General features: G+C 44.4%; 2 protein-coding genes across 3 annotated transcripts in view; both read right to left on the minus strand.

Annotated features, from left to right (window-relative positions):
- Nucleotides 1-7,845, minus strand: part of LOC307145573 (uncharacterized protein) — a 34,483-nt gene extending 26,638 nt beyond the window's left edge. Inside the window, exons 1-4 of the mRNA XM_079848882.1 lie at nucleotides 7,757-7,845; nucleotides 6,228-7,163; nucleotides 625-760; nucleotides 372-513 (exon numbers count right to left, since the gene is read on the minus strand). Of these exons, the coding sequence (XP_079705008.1) occupies nucleotides 372-513; nucleotides 625-760; nucleotides 6,228-7,162 (1,213 nt within the window). The 5' untranslated portion in view covers nucleotide 7,163; nucleotides 7,757-7,845. The remainder of the gene's footprint in view (nucleotides 1-371; nucleotides 514-624; nucleotides 761-6,227; nucleotides 7,164-7,756) is intronic.
- A 546-nt stretch (nucleotides 7,846-8,391) lies between these two features.
- Nucleotides 8,392-17,304, minus strand: part of LOC307145576 (uncharacterized protein) — a 33,926-nt gene continuing 25,013 nt past the window's right edge. For both annotated transcript variants that reach the window (XM_079848886.1, XM_079848885.1), the window contains exons 11-15: nucleotides 14,971-15,505; nucleotides 14,730-14,871; nucleotides 14,044-14,133; nucleotides 13,723-13,918; nucleotides 8,392-13,637 (exon numbers count right to left, since the gene is read on the minus strand). In XM_079848886.1, coding sequence (XP_079705012.1) covers nucleotides 9,976-13,637; nucleotides 13,723-13,918; nucleotides 14,044-14,133; nucleotides 14,730-14,871; nucleotides 14,971-15,505 — 4,625 coding nt within the window. In that variant the 3' untranslated portion in view covers nucleotides 8,392-9,975. The remainder of the gene's footprint in view (nucleotides 13,638-13,722; nucleotides 13,919-14,043; nucleotides 14,134-14,729; nucleotides 14,872-14,970; nucleotides 15,506-17,304) is intronic.

Here is a 17,304-nt window from a genome sequence, read left to right on the forward strand (position 1 = left end):
TCCTGTGTATGGCCGCTCTCAAACGTGCTGAATGCAGCCGAAGATTATGTTGCAGTTATTAAATTAAAAATGAGACCCCTATTTGACTCTTTTTTTGTAGAGCTGTTACTTTTTTAGTGCATGTTTAGTGCTTGCACAGGTCACATGGAGCACTTATACGGTGCTTTTGTGCTTCATTACTGGAGCTCGGCAGCCCCTGATCGCAGGATGGAAATAAGTGTTTTGTGTTCCAATGACAGGAAGGAAAGTCATATAGCTTTAGAGCAACATAAAGGTATTTATAATAACAATAATTTGCTGATAAGTAACTAATTTGAATAATAAATCATTACTAAGATTGTTTGTCTGTTTGAGTGAAGGAGGAGTCTTACTCTTCAGTGTGACGGCAGTCTGCAGGTCTGCAGTGTCAGTGTAGATGACAAACGGAGGCCTCATCAGCGACTCTGAGCCTCTCTCTGCTCTGAAGCTCACGGTCAGCTCTGCAGGGGTCAGCAGCTCAGACTGATGGACACCCTCCAGTCAAGAACATAGGAAACCACTCATTACCAGCAATAAACAAGCAGCAGAACTCGGTAACAAACTCATACTGAAGTGCGTTTGAATGGCATGAAGATAAGCACCTACAGTTTTCAGCAGATGTCCTTCGTATGGGTACGTGCCTTGTATTGTCATCATCGTGTCTGGTTTACTCCAGTTCTCTATTTGTGCATGCGTGGACATTCCTGGAGTGTTCGTAGAGTGACAATGCACTGATAAAAATCTGGAAGACAAATGATGAAATCATGTCAATATTGATTTAAAGCAGGGACAAAACTTCATCCCTGTCATTAGGATCATCTTTGTCTCTAGGATACGTACCAAAAACCTTTAAGCTGGCTATGATTAAACCGCTTGTTAAAGGAGTCATAACCTAGTATTACCTTGGATACCCACGCTCTATTATAGTCTTTCAGGCCCTTCTAAAAAAGAAAAGTTGAAAAAAAGTGGAAAAAAAATAAACACAGAGCTCCTCTGACCCTTATTTCTGAAGGCATTATTGTCTCGCGAGATCTGATGCGATATTTTGGCTGTCGTGGACGGTCATTGTAATAATGCAAATGAGGGGCGCGTTGATTGGTGGCAGGAAGGAGGGGGGTTGACACCGCAGGTGACGCTTCAGCATATCATAACTGACATCATGGCGCAAGTTGTGAATGAACCCGACATGGCCGCGACCTACGGAATTCAACCTTATATGCACGAGCCAGACTCTCTGTTGGCAGTCAACAACAGAGCAACTCACGTGTGCACCACGTTTCTGCATCTTTCACGGTCTTCGAATCGGAATTCAGTAATGGCGGCGCTCGACAGAATATGAGGGGGAGAGGGGCAGGGCGGGCTTCCTGCAGCATAGGTCTGCGGTGTCCATATATGGTATATCCTGCCCCGACTTGAAATTAACATCACGTATTTGAGTGCGCGTGCACGTGGGCTGGTTGACGAACCCAGGGGTAAACAAATGCTTCACTTTTAAATATCGGCTTCCCGGCCAGTGTATAATCATTAGGCAATCATAACATACATTTTTTCTCGTGGAAAAGTGAAAATTACAGGTCATGACTCCTTTAAAAAAACGCAACTTGATCCTACAGAATTAGTCAATTACAGGCCGATCTCGAATCTACCTTTTCTGTCAAAGATATTAGAAAAAGCAGTGTCTTCACAACTGTGTTCCTTTCTTGAAAGAAATATCTGTGAGGATTTCCAGTCCGGATTTAGACCGTACCATAGTACTGAGACTGCTCTCGTTAGAGTCACAAATGATTTGCTCTTATCATCCGATCGTGGTTGTATCTCGCTATTAGTGTTACTCGATCTTAGTGCTGCGTTTGACACTATTGGCAGCACAATTAATTGAAATCGAGATATGGCTTAGTGTGATTATGCAGTAGCAAAAGCCTGCGACTGTCTAATGACTGTGTTCATTTACACGTGAGCAGCTCATGATCAATGTTTTCAGAGTCTCGGAGCCGCTTGGCTCGCAGTCGGGCTGTGTTGACCATTATCCCAGAGAGAGTCTTTTCAACCTCATAGTATCATTGTTTCTGTGATACAATAGTTCAAATTATCATAGTAGTACTGGGATAAAAGTTTAAAGTTCAAATATGAACACTGATGTCTACGATATCGATCAAAATAGAGTAAATCAGCTTTTGATAGAAACTTGGCACTTAAAATAACGCATTTATCGATTACATTGTTTCGGCACTAGGTGGCGACAAGTGACTGTTAAAAAAATATATTTGTTATTGAATCATTTATTCAAGAGAATGTAGTATTGTGTGATGCTTCTGAAATAAACCTTTTGTAAATATGACTCCTCTTATACATCATGTACAGTCTGTATAAAGGCGGGCACACACTGTGCGATTTTTGAGCCGAATTCTGACTCGTGCGACTCTTTTCCGGGTCAGGCCGATTTTCAGTGATGTCGTGGTTCGATTGTCGTTTGTCGTGCAGTGTTTGTGCCGTGTACAGGGGGAAACGAGAGGCGATCGGATGGATTTCTGGCATGTCAGAAATTTGGTCGCTCCTCGTGACTACATCGCACAGCTGAAGCAGAGCTACGAACGCTTGCCCTAAACTCAGGGGTTTCCCCTCACTGCGCCTGCGCCAAAGCAGAAGTTTAACCCTTTCATCTTTAATGCTGCAAGAAAGAAAACGAAAAGAGGCAGATATTCTGTAGCTATCAAACTAGCTACAAATGACTGTTGCTTGCCTCCAGTTCGTGTTGCAAATGGATAAACCATATATTACCCACGTCTTCCAAGCCGCCTGCGATGTAGCGTTAAACAATGCTTATGTTAAACCAGCTTTGCTGTAGCTCAAACAGTAGAGCGCTGGCGCTCGCAACGCCAAGATCATGGGTTCGATTCCCAGGGAAAGCAAGAACTGATAGGAATGTAAATGTGTAATGCAATGGATAAAAGCGTCTGCCAAATGCATAAATGTAAACCAGCTGTTTTTGATTTCCATTGATGACTGATTATTGCAGTGTTCGGACATTATAGACTGTTAATAATTTTAATTATAGGCCTATGATTCACTGTATAATCGACCTAAATATTTTTAGATAATTTTCAATGAGCAAGCAAGCTTCTATCTGGTATTTTATTATTATCCTTGCAGCGCGTCGGTTATATGGTGATGTGCTGGGAAATTATTGCATGGCAAATTAATTATAAAAGCCTATCAATTTAATAATAAAAGTAGGTCTTCCCTAATAATAATAATAATTATACAGTAATAGGCCTACTAATAATAATTTAATACATAAATTGGAAATGCTAAATACTCCTGATATTGATAGCTGATGCTTGTTTTGACAATATCTCTGGATACACGATATCATGGTCTATTGGCGCAACCCGGCACGGTTATTGCGCATATTTCACACGTACAGTGTGAGCAGTGAAGTCGCAGCTCGACGTGCGGACCGTATAGTGTGAGCACATACATCCTGAGCTGTGGCTTTACATCGCACGCGATCTACTCCGCTCCGCGTCGAGCCTAACGACGCCCTCAGCTGTTCTACATCCACTGTAAAACACGGCTTCAAGGGGCTTACTGCTTCATTTGAGCTGTTTTAACTGAAAGCAAATTGCACTGATGTATCTTAAAATATATCAGTGCCATTGTTTTGTCTCAAGATGCACACCGTGTTTTTTTCTAAGGCCTTTCTATAGGGATCTCCCAGTCACGTGACCCTTAGCCGCGTGTCGGCCATTTTGACGGAATACATCCGTCAGCTACTCAGTGGCAATGGATCTATTATTAGGGGTGGGTAATATATTAGGGAGTATATTATTATACTAATAATATAATTATTAGTATAATTATTTTATAATTAGCCTAAATATTGCAATACTTTGCGCTACAGTATTGATATAATTGCATGCGCAAAATATCTCGATACTGAACACCAGTCACCACGATTATTAGCGCAGCGGCCGTCAGCTAACTCTTCACGTCATGTCATCGCACTTATTTGCATCACAAAAAGATATATACAAGAGGAAGATAAAGGAATTAGGAATCATAGATCCATATGAAGCACCACAAGTTCTTTTTACAGGCATTTAATGTGTAGAAAAACTTCCTGACATTGAGTTCGGTGACATTTACAGCTAACGTTACCTTATTCACTTCCCATCACGCTACACCGGATCTTCATTAAGAGCATACAAAAGCTTAGCAGGCTATCGGTTGTCATGGACATGCTACAAAAACTGAATAGACGTAAAAAGTCAAGTAACCTTGAATAATTTCATCTAAACTTTATCGTATATTTTACATGCACTTTTATAATTTGTTTACATTTTACTTCTTGTACCTTATTATACCACACACAGTTGGAGGCCAAACACCACCATTAGCGTTTTGACTGTTTATTGCCGCCAACCACTTGTTTCTCCGTTTTGTTTCTTTTGGGATACGGTATAAAGATATTCCTTTTGTATGATCACGTATCTGATCGCATCCAACTGCACAGCATCGCTCGGGCATGACAGGAATATTTCGCGACGAGCTGAAGTATCACTGTAGTTTATGTACTGTCTATGAGCATCACCGGCGGTTTAGCATTTTCTATTCCGTCAAGATGGCTGCCCCAAATGGCGTGACGTCACGCGGGATGTCCCTATATGAACTAAAGCCTAATCCTGGCTTAATCTAAGCCCTGTCTGTGAATCCAGGCCCTAGTGGACTAAAACCTGACCAAAAAACATGACACGGTTGACTAAGGGCTGGGGAACATACTTCACGTACGAACCGCGATTCTGTCTTCTGCCGGTTCACATCGATCTGCTCATTTCAAAAATCAGTTTTCTAAAGTGTAGCATGTCTTTAACTTTGCAGTACTACTTAGTTATTGACACGTTAGAGTGTTATTAATCACAATACGCCGCGAGGAAGGACTCGATGCGGTGCTGGTGCTGACGGACACACAGCTGAAGCTCCAGCGCAGACGCCGTCTCTCAGACGCACGCGATCCGAGTTCTCTTTCACAGCTTATTGAGCTTGAATGGTCAAATACACACACAATTATGTCGAAATGCACATCGTGTGGAGTATTCACATGAACACAGTCTTTTATGGTCTAGGTGAACGTAAACTGTTGGGAGCAAATCGGATGTGTAACAGTATATTAGGTCAGTGCATATGTTCTTAAAGGGACAGCAGCCTAATAAACTGTTGCTGTCTGTTTTGTTAATTTACTCAAAAAGAAAAACAAAAGAAAACAGAAAATCACTCACTGCTTTTGACTGAATCACTTTTGTATCTTCATTATGAATCCATTTATATTTAACAGTGAAGACTCAGCTTATATTATATTATATTATTTATATTTCATACAGTGTTATATACTATGGTGTTGGGCGATGTGCTCCATGGTCATATCATCCTATCATCAGCCCGTGAGGTCGGCGATACGCCATAATATTAGCGTGAGCGATGGAGATGGGGTTCATTTGCTTATTTATTTACTTGTTCTTTACTCATTTATGAAATTATTTACTTTGTTTTATAATCATGGAAATTGAGAATCTTTTTCTATAATTGTGCGAGCAAAGATGGAGATGGTGAATTGGTGATAAAGAAAAATGTCACATTGCATTGAAACATTTCGCCCAAAAGGCGAGCCCTTGGATATCACACTGGCAATTTGCAAACTTTGCACGAGAGTTACGCCGGTGACGGAGTATAAAACCAGTCAATGCAAGTTTACATGCACACCCGTACGCTGAAAACTCACTAAAATCAGCTTATTGAAATAACCTGTTGTCCTGGTTTATATGCAAACCAATAACCCGACAACGCAAATACACAGCGTTTACAAGATTTTATTAATAATAAAGTTTATTTCCCGTTAATGGTATTTCACACTCGTTTTTTGGGGTCGACAGCTTATAAAAACTTGTGGCCGTGGCCTAGATGTGCTCTGTCTCTAATGGGGGCGGGGTTGTGGGTGTGGCTGGATATTCTAGCTCCACCCATTAGGCCCAAGTTGCATTCGCTAGACGTAAGCTCCACCCATTTGCTCTGCAGTGAGCAGCCTCTCGGGTTTTTTATATATTGTTATTTGTGGAAAAAAAACTCTAATTACGAGAGAATAGAATGAAAGCACATTTCATGACCCTTTTATAAAAATCAGTTATGTAGTGTAATAAGAGAGGCTGCATGGTGACCTTTTCTCCAGGCAGACTCGAGCAGGTGGACTGGGTCGGCTCTCCAGCGGCCGTGGCCCTCTCCGGTGCGGCCCGTCTCCTCCGGCACACTGTGCTCTGTCCAGCACAGAGCCGGGCACCTCCACACCCCCGCCAGGAGTCGCCTCCAGACCTCCTCCGCCGGGAGTCGCCTCGCACCCCAGACCTCCTCCGCCGGGGGTCGTCTCGCACACCAGACCTCCTCCGCCAGGAGTCTCCTCGCACCCCAGACCTCCTCCGCCAGGGGTCTCCTCGCACCCCAGACCTCCTCCGATAGGAGTCGCCTCCAGACCTCCTCCGCCAGGGGTCTCCTCGCACCCCAGACCTCCTCCGCCGGGGGTCGTCTCGCACCCCAGACCTCCTCCGCCAGGGGTCTCCTCGCACCCCAGACCTCCTCCGATAGGAGTCGCCTCCAGACCTCCAGAGCCAGGAGTCGCCTCGCACCCCAGACCTCCTCCGATAGGAGTCGCCTCCAGACCTCCAGAGCCAGGAGTCGCCTCGCACCCCAGACCTCCTCCGCCAGGGGTCTCCTCGCACCCCAGACCTCCTCCGCCAGGGGTCTCCTCGCACCCCAGACCTCCTCCGCCAGGAGTCGCCTCGCACCCCAGACCTCCTCCGCCAGGAGTCGCCTCGCACCCCAGACCAGCTGCTCCTCCTCCGGGCTGGTCCACCAGCAGCATCCGGATCTCCTGCAGGGCCGCGGCGGTGCAGGGCTCCGGCTCACCGGACAGGCTCTCCTCCAGCTGGGAGAAGCCCGAGCTGCCCGTCTCCGTCATGTGGCTCTGGATCATGTGCTGGAGGTACTCCACCTCGCTCATCTCCATCAGGCTGAACTGGCAGCTCGGACCCCCTGCCACGGACCCCGCCTCACACACGTGATGGTCCTCGGACGCGGCACAGGCCACTGATGTGCTCATCCTGAAACACATTCATAGGCTCATGAACGATAGATAGATCAGGCCGACTCATTTACTTTAATGCATGTTATGTGTTGTAGACACTCACATACAAGTCTGGCTCCATTAGGTATGACAATTTTCACAATCTAAACATTGTGAGTCTCTGAATTTGTATTTTTTTTTTGTCTCATTGATTATTCTGTTTAGCTCAAAAGTATGTAACATTAGTTTAAATCGGTAAAATGGGTTGTGGATGCCATTTCATGTTAACTTCTCCTGCTTTTACAGAAACGCTAGTGACAATAACTTGCCAACTATGGTTACTATGATGGTTTTGGAGTAATTTGTTGAGACAACAGACCCATTCACTTACAATTTAAACAGTTATCAAGGAAATTAAAATAGTATTTTAACCAAAACACAGTCTTGCCGAAGGCCTCAACTTCCCGAGTTTTCCCGCCCTCACATACCGGATTTAACAGCTGACTGAATCTATCACGACCATTAATAACAGAATTAATTAAGCACATAATGCCTCCGAATCGTGAGTCAAATGTGGAGAGTGTGAACACCTCGGTGAACCCGGGATATGAGTGCCTGAGGAGGGCTTACCTGACACTGGGCGGCGGACGCTGAAGACGAGCAGCGGTTTGGCCCGCTAGTGACGTCACTCACCCGCACCCGCGGTCGGCCGATTTAAAATAAATATTTATTTTGGCTCAATCACGCGATTTGCTTGAAATAACTTATATATTAAACCTGGAAAGACCCATGAACAGCAATATGTTCATCATCTTTTAGGCATAGATAGCATATTTTATATACGCAAATCACACCAAGTCACGAGGACAGACATTAATCTTATCATTACTCAATAATTTAACATATTTTTTTATTCATAAATGTAAATTTTATTTAACAACACCCAAATGAAAGGATTTTTATTTGTGACTAACTACTTAATTATGACACTAAAAAATATTAACAATAAAAAGTGTCAAAACTGCGAAATTGTATGACCAACTGTTGAATGTAGTATAATCTACTCTGTACATTGAATTGTGTATTATTGTATTTATATATTTTCCTACAATTTGTTTTATTGTCCTCCATTTTCTTTTTTTATTGCTGTCATCCATTGTTTCTGTATTTGTAATTGTAGGCAAAAGTAAACTTTGCTCACTTGATTCAATCATTCCTTTCAAAACTTCTTAATTAGCTTTTTTTTTTTTTTTTACTTTTAAAAGCCTACTAGACACCTATTTGCGCTTTACCTTTTATTGTAGGGGTGTAACAATATATAGTGTCACAATATATTGCAATATAAAAATGCAACAATATGTATTGTGGATAGTGATATTCTGTATAGTTCACCCAAAATAAAAATTACTATGTGAGAGAGTTTTGGTGTCAGTACTACATTAAACTACAATATATAATGTTGAGTATAATGTATAATAATGCACTGGGGGAATATCTGTGGGTCCTGATAAAGCCAAATGTCTGACGTTACCAGTAAAAGTGATCTACGTTATTTTAAATATATCTAGTCAGTGACAGAGATCAAGCATATTCATCTACAATAATCCTGTATTTTCATCTTCAGAATCATGAATATTGTTATTCTGGTGTCTCTATTGTCCTGTGCATTGGGTTTCAGCACCAAGTCCAAATCTATTCATTTACACGTACAATGTAAAACCAAATTTACCATTTTAATCAACAGGAAAAAATTATAACGTTTTATCATATGTCTTGGAGTGTCGCAATAATATGGTATCGTGAGTTCAGTATCGAATCAGGACATGAGGGTCTCGTTACACCCCTAGTACTTATTGTCTGAAATATGTCCAACCAAAAACAACTTGTTCAATGAAGATATACTATCCATGCATTACAAAACTGAGATGGCATTTTAATATGAATATAGTAATATTTAAAGAGGCACTCCAAACAAAAATGTAAACTCTGTCATAATTTATTAATCTATGATCGTTCTTTTATCAGTGGAACAAAAAGATATTTTGAGAAATGTCTCTGGGTTTTTATTTTTGTCCATACAGTGGAAGTTAATTGGCTCGCAATGTTCTTCAACATATCTTCTGTGGTGTTCTGCAGAAGCACACGGGGTGAGTAAATGATGACAGAATTTGTATTTTTGGGCGGCGTATCCCTTAGAAAAACACACACACAATTACAGATCATTAAGTGCACTGGTCAGACGTTGTGGTTCAGTTCTTTACTAAATGAAATCAGTGGAAATAGACAAGGTTCCCTTTTTGAAATACGGAATTACTTACAAATGTACATTTAGAAAAGTACTTAAAAATCTATGAACATAAATGTACACTGCTGTTTATAGCTCATGAGAACATCTTTATAATGGAAAGAGATAAAAAAATAAAAATAAAACGTTCACAGACTTTTGTCAGTAGTTTACATGAACATGTCCTGCTTCCACAAAACAAAACAAAGTTTATTTTTCAGCAATCAACTTAAAGTTAGTTGATATGGCAGGATGAACAAACCTTCAATCTTTCAAGAAACACCAAACAGAAGTATCAAAAAACTACTGCACTTTCCAGAACAATGTTTTCTGATTGAGATCTATCAATGTACAGGCTTATAACAAGATCAGCCTATGCTTGAACCTCCGGGCTTGTTCCTTTATTGCCCAAACATCTGCACCTTGAGGTCCACCTATAGCATGTGCAGTTTACACCTCGCCTGCCCAGCCCATCACTGGAGCTCAGTCTGCAGCCGTGAGCTCTTCCCTTCCCTCTATGAAAATCTGAATCAATGTCTCCACTATTTTCCTTCTGTTGTGTCGACTATCTCCACATATTTGGCCTATTTTCCCCTCTAAATCTGCCGCTCCGTCCTCGTGGCCTCCGGCATGCTTGTCCATAACTTCTGTCCCGAACACTCGGGTCCGCCGGCCTACTCTCATACCCTTCCTCCGGGAGTAAACCTTCGGAGTCGTCACGCTGCGGATGTGTAAAACTGTTGCCCATGCTTGGCTTCTCTTCACGAATGCTGTCCTGAGCGGCGTGGCCTTGTCTCGCGTCAGGCGGTGCCCGGTCACACTCGCTGTGGGAGTTGTGTCTGTGCACCTGGGAAGCGCTCGGATTAATCGGACCTCCAGGTGGAGTGGGGAGTAGAGGACCGGGTCGTCTTAAAGGGCGTATGTTTGTCTGTCTCGGTTGGCGCTCAAACGGTGCAGATGGTTGCCCTAAGTTTTGAATCTCGCATGGATTTTGATGTAGTGTTTTTTTAAAATGAGCGGTAGTGGAATGGTTGGGAAAACCAGATGAATGGGCTTCATTATGCTCACAATTCTGAGGTGAAGGTCTTCTCGGTCCATGTAAATCAGGAGATGGTTCTCTTTGGCCCAGAAACTGCTGTGGAGAATCAAAGCGAGGTCCCCTCATCTGTTCATTCATTTGAGGACCCCTTGCAAAAAACGTCCCACGGACGCCCCTTCTGTGTCCTCTAAACCCTCTTGGTGGACCTTTGATTTCAGGGTATCGCTGTCCTTCAAACGGGCTGTGCGGGTCTTGAGCGTGTGTCGGAGCCCGTCTTGGAAAACAAGTTTGAGCTCTTGGATCTTCTGCCTTCTCTGCAAACGTCTGGGGACAGTCAGGGCTTTGTGGTTCACACATATCTTGGGGAGAAGCATGTCCACTTGCTTCAAAGCCCGAGGACTGGCCCAAGCGAGGCCGTCTCAGTTTCCTCATAGACACAGGCGGGTGCTCTCCTGATGGCTCCCACTCGTCAAACGGGGACGGGTGGAAGCGCTCTCTGGGATCGGGAGGCCTGAAATCGCCCTTGTGCACAGGGACAGGCCCTAATATTGACTCTCTTGGCTGAAACTGGACAGATTCATCCTTATGAAAGTTTTGCCCCTGCGTGTAAGATCTAAACCTTTTGTGAGATGATCTACCAGTTTCAGGTTCTTCAGGAAAATTGCCTTCATGTGACTGGGCAGGCCTGGGTTTCGGAGTTTGATGGACCTGGTCCTCCTCTTCGTGTGGAAATCTCCTGAGCTTATGTTTTTGGTGCTCAAACTTCTCATGCTCCCATGAGGAGAACTCCTCCTCTTTTTGAGATGCACTAGGTTGACCGTCGTGCACAAAAAAGCCGCCTCTTTTATTTCGAGGCAGTTCTCCGCAGTTGAACTGATCAGAGTCCGGTTGAGATAAACGTCTGTGTTGCGAATGGAAAGCCCTTTGAGTGTAATCTCCTGAACGTAATTTGTCTGTCTCATTCTGTAAATAATTCGACCTTTGAACTGACGGCATGCCTCTCTTTTGCTCAATCTGGCCAGGCTCAGGAAAGTGAGCGGTTCGGTTGTGTGGCGGCGGGTTAGACGGGTTAGGAAAAGCGTCAGTCTGGAATGTGTGTGTCTGTGATGCTGGTGTAACTCTGTGTAAAGGCAGGTCAGTCTCGGGCAGTAGTGGTCCTCCTTTAGAAGAGTCAGTTCTGCTTGGGGGCAAACGATCTCTCATTTCAGATCGGCTCGAGAACGGCTGGTTTTTGTCAAATGACTTTTTTAATAGCAGCGGAGAACAATCTGGACTCTGGAATGTCTGAAGTCTCTGATCAGCCTCATGCTTTCTATTTAAAGAGCCAGCTTGCTGAACCCCTGCCAAATGTTTGTCTTTACCAGTACCCTCACTGTGTCCTGATGTGTGCTGCATGCCTGGCACCGGGTCAGACTCCTGCAGTGAGGACTGAGCGCTGCGCTCTGAGGACGGGCCGGGCTCTTGCTGCTCGGTCTTTCGGGACGGGCCGCTGTCGTCCAGCGCAGACCGGTCCCTCCGGCTGGAGCGCGAGGGCGTGGAGTGACGACTCCTCCTCCGGTACCGCGAGGGTGAAGACGAGTCCCGGTGGTGGTGCCGATGACGTGTCCTTGAAGACGCCTCTCTCCTTCGGTCGCTGTAACTCCCCCGAGAGGAGCGCTCTGCAGACGGCCTGCTTCGGTGGGGTTTCTCCGGGACGTCCTTCGAGGCTCTAGCTGTGTGCGATGCTCTTGAAGACGCTCGGTCTTTGTGGTCTGGCTTGTGTTCGGCCCACGACCTCCTTGACGAACCACATGTGCTCGATGTGGACCTTCTCCTGCCTCCTTTTCTGTCTGTATTGTCTGAACGTGAGCATTTTGTGTCCTGTAGTTGTGCAGTTTCTGGTGTCCCTTCTTTTGGCTTTGCCGTATCAGAAGCTACTTTCTCTTTCTTTGTGATTAATGATTTGTTTACCATTATATTCTTGCTCTCTTCCAGGTTTAATAATTTTTGTGCACTCTCTTTTGCTATAGCTTCGCATTCAGCAACATCAAACTGCACATCCTGGCTTGCTTTTCGACACATACGTGGATCCCTATTCTGATTAATCATTGGACAATAGGGTGTTTTTTCTACTTCTTCCTCTTCCTCCCTACCAAACGCTGTTGGTGGCGACATCAGAGCATCAGAGACTGAGAAATGGGCCATGGAAACACCAATGGCCTCCTTCTGAAGGCGAAGACTTTCCGTCTGTTCTTCTAACTGTCTTTTCTGTTCCTCTATCTGCCTGTTCAACTCCTCAAGAATTTTTTGCTGCTCAGATAATGTTGTACTTGAGATTTTATCATTGTAATGGGGAACTTTATGTTCAGAGATGGTGGGTTTGTGAGGTAAAGAGTTGTTTGTGAGGTAATTTTGCATCTCCTCGAACACAGTCTCATCCTCTGGATCATAGGCTACATCACTGGTCACCATAGAGGATTCTTCCGTATTTTTTGCCTCTGACGCTTTGGGTATATTATTTCTGACAGTATGAACATTAGCAACTGCACTGTACTCTTCCTCTGGGTCATACGGTCTATCATCATCATCATCCTCACCGAGGGCTGCAGATGAAACTTTAGGCTCCACAACTTGGGTGGGACTAAAAGTAACCAGGGCCCCATTAGACATAGCCGGATCATACTCCTCGGGATCGTAAGGCCTATCATCACCCAACTCCATTGGATCCTCCTCATGTTTGCACATCTGTTGACAAGGCTGAACCGTATCTGTTGACGAGCTTATATTACACTCTGTGGCATCAGAGGGTTGTTTCTTTTGACCAAATAAAGTGTTAAGGATGGTCTGAAGTGGGGTGGTATTGGTGGAGTCTTTGGATGGGCCCGCATTGACAGAAGGGGTGGGTTTCGACACAGAAAACACACTTGGGAGAGACGATAGGGCACCCAGAGAGCATGATGAGTCTGGTAACCCAACTGAAGGTAAAGATCCACAAGGATTTGAGTTGAGGAAGATATCAGCATCACAACCCTTAATGTTATGTGGTGCAAGATCATTTAGCGGGGTGGGTTTGCTGGTTTCCTTTTTATCCACACAAATCAAGGGCCTAGACTTCTTTTCACCAACATCTTGTGGCAATCCCTCAAGACGCTTCATTTTCTGACAGACTGCTAACCCCATTAGGATATTAGGGTGATCCTGTTCAAGCCCTAAGAGAAGTCATAAAATAAAGCGGTCAAAATCATTATCACCTGATGTCAAAACAGATCAGTATGTAATATGTGCATGATATACCTGGTCCCTCTATTGGAAGAAGTGCCGCAGGGATGGACTGTTTTGTAGAGAGCGGAATGAGGTAAAGATCTTTAATGTGTTTACAAATATTAGAAACAACCCCAAATCTCCTACGACTATTGAAATATGAGAACAGGGACACATATGCAACCTCCTCTTCTTCAGAGGCTGGGTGAAACCGGATTAATGACAGCTCCTGTATTCAAAGAAATAGTGCAAAAAGATTTGATCATGGGCATTTACCTACAGTAAATAGCGTGCATTTAATATACCAATATTATTAATAATAAATTTGATAAATAAATTTGTCATGGGGATTACCTTTGCCTCTGATGTCTTTATCAAATCAACATATTCCCAGACAGTTTGAGGTAATATCCTGCCTCCGACTTGTATAGTGTCTGGTAAGTCCTGTACAGAGAAAATGCATACATGTAACACCCACTGGCCACATTTATACCACCTGTCATATACAGCATACTTTGAGAAAATAATTAGTACCAAGAAAAGATTGTTAATGTTTTTGAAAGAAGTCTCTTCTCACCAAGGCTGCATTTTTTTGATAAAAAATATAATAAAACAGTAATATTGTGAAATATTATTACAATTTAAAACATCTGTTTTCTATGTGAATATATAGTAAAGTGTAATTTATTCCTGTGATCAAAGCTGAGTTTTCAACATAATTACTCCAGTCTTCAGTGTCACATGATCCTTCAGAAATCACTCTAATATGATGATTTGATGCTCAACAAACATTTATGATTATTATCAGTTGAAAACAGTTAATTGCATTTTGATTTCTGGATTCTTTGATGAATAGAAAGTTCAAAAGAACAGCATTTATCTGAAATAGAAAGCTTTTGTGTATTTTTAATCAAATAAATGCAGCCTTGGTGAGCAGAAGAGACTTCTTTTAAAAACATTAAACATCTTACAGATCAAATTATTTAAATTCCATTCAAAAGTTTAACAATAATAATTCAGTTATGTTTAAAAAGACCCACCTCTTTCAGAAAGTCAGGAGAGCCAGAAATTAAGTATCCCTTTGTGACGAATTTGGCCACAGTTGGCATGTTAAGAAAGCCTTTCCATAAAATGTTCTGTTTAGATAAAAACTGTCTTGTTCCTTTATCACAATCTCCCCGCCTTGAAAAAGAAAACCACATGATTAGAATGCATTTGTGCCATTTGTTTTAGCTATTATTGTATTATTTATTGTTACGTCCAAGAGATGTGTGCATGCACCTTGTGGTTGAGCCGTATGAAGCGCCCAGTGAAGCTGGCGAAGGCTTTGTGAGGATAGACTTGGGCATCGGAGCGGGCGGGTGTACGGACACATATGGTGTGTGTGTCTCTTTAACCGGCTCCAGCACAGGCCTAGCTGGCTGCGGGTGCGGGTGTACGGACACATGTGGTGTGTGTGTCTCTTTAACCGGCTCTAGCACAGGCCTGGCTGGCTGCGGGTGCTGCTGTGGGGTGGACACACACTCTGGGCCCGCAGACGAGGGCAGGGTCTGCCGGTACTGTGCTGTGCGAGGATCTCTCCGTGAGAGGGACACAGTGGGAACTGCAGGAATCAGGACAGGAGAGAAGTCTGCAGCTGGCACCTGGGAGTCGAGGTCCTCTGCACTGGGAGAAGCAGGAGACTCGATGACGGCAGACTCCAGCGCTTCAGCGTTCACGTCCACAACACACGAAGACTGATCCTTTTCTGTGTCATCCTTCATCGTCTTCATCTTGGGTTTCTTGGTTTCAGGATCATTATCAGATGATACTTGGCCTGCAGGTAAGACATCTTTAAGTAACAAATTATACTGTGGCAACTTTATAACTGTTTTTATTTTTGACTTTCTCTGGCCTTTTGCTTGACATGATATTATTTGTTGAGTCTGTGGTTTGTAATGCTACTTATACTTGCAAGAAACTTCTTAAAGGGGTCATCGGATGCAAAATCGTACTCGGTTACTTACGTAACCTCGGTTCCCTGAGAGATAAGGGAACGAGTATTGCATTGCAAACGCTATGGGAAAACTCCTTTTCTCGAGAATATTGAAGCCTTTATTTTAAAACGCAGTGCAGCTGCACAGCGAGCACATCATAGCTGGCTGAAGCATGCGGATTGGCTGTGCTGCGGCAACTGCACAAACCTATGGCTATCCAGCAAGGACGTGCAATCCAATCAGAGCGCTTGCCGCCTTGCTTGCCTTGAGCGTGCCAATATGGGCGTGGCTAAAGGGTATAAATTCGACAGAATTCGCCATAGGGGCAGGTTAAATCAACTGAAGCGAAGCACCTGACATGAGCAAAATAGCACAGCTGGCAACGCAATACTCGTTCCCTCTCAGGGAACCGAGTTTACGTAAGTAACCGAGTACGTTCCCTTTCGAGAACGGTTCACTTGTATTGCGTTGCAAACGCTATGGGAACCCATTTTGAAACGCTGTGCTATACAGTGATTAGTGCAGAGGGCCACCGTGGGGGAGCCTCAGATATACATAGGTCTGGACCCGTAGGGGCCAGGGTCCTAAATGGAGAGGACTTGTGCCTGCAGGGCAGGAACCTCTAAGTTGTAGAATTTAGCAAATGTGGACGGTGCAGACCAGCTGGCCACCGCACAAATGTCTTCTATAGGTACTCCCCTGGACCATGCCCAAGAGGAAGCCATGCCTCTTGTGGAGTGGGCTCTTACACCTATGGGCACGGAAGGCCCATAGAAGCGTAGGTCAGAGAGAAAGCATCCACTATCCATCGTGACAGTCTATGTCTCGTGACCGGAGAACCCTTGGTGCGGCCACCGAAACAGACAAAGAGCTGTTCTGACTGCCTGAATGGGGCAGAACGCTCCAAATAAATTCTGAAGGACCATGGACAGGTCCCAAGCCGGCACCGAAGGTGGCCGAGGCGGGTTAAGCCTCCTGGCTCCTCTTAGGATACGATCAGGTCGCTTTTACCCAGGGAAGAACCAGCCAGCCATAATAGGAGCTGTTCGGCCATGGTGTACAGGTTGCGAGACCTAAGACCGCCCTGGCGATTTATGCAGGATACCACTGCAATGTTGTCCATTTGGACCAAGACGTGGTGTCCCGCCAGATGTGGAAGGAAGGTTTTTAGGGCTAGAAAAACCGCTCTCAATTCGAGACAGTTGATGTGTAGGCGTCTCTCCGAGCTCGACCAGAGGCCGGAGGCAGGCCTGCCCTCGTACAGGGCTCCCCAACCGGAGTTGGAAGCGTCTGTCAAAATAGCCTTTCTTTTCGAAACCAGACCCATGCTCACACCCAGCTGGTACCAGTTGGTGTCTTTCCTGGGGGCCAGGGCTTTGATACAGCGCTCGTTTACCCTGATGCGTAAGTCGCCCGAGCGCCACGCATGAGCTGAAACCTAAGGTTTTAGCCACAGCTGAAGGAGGCGCATACGCAGTAGACCTAGTTGGAGTACTGACGATGCAGAGGCCATGAGGCCCAGGGGCCTTTGAAACATTCTGAGCGGCGTAAGAGAGCCCACTTTGAACGAAGCAGGGAGACACTGGATAGAGAGAGCCCGGTCCAGTGTGGGCCATGCTCTCATATGCACGGAGTCGAG

The sequence above is a fragment of the Squalius cephalus genome (assembly GCF_949319135.1).
Source record: "Squalius cephalus genome assembly, chromosome: 18".
Taxonomy (NCBI): domain Eukaryota; kingdom Metazoa; phylum Chordata; class Actinopteri; order Cypriniformes; family Leuciscidae; genus Squalius; species Squalius cephalus.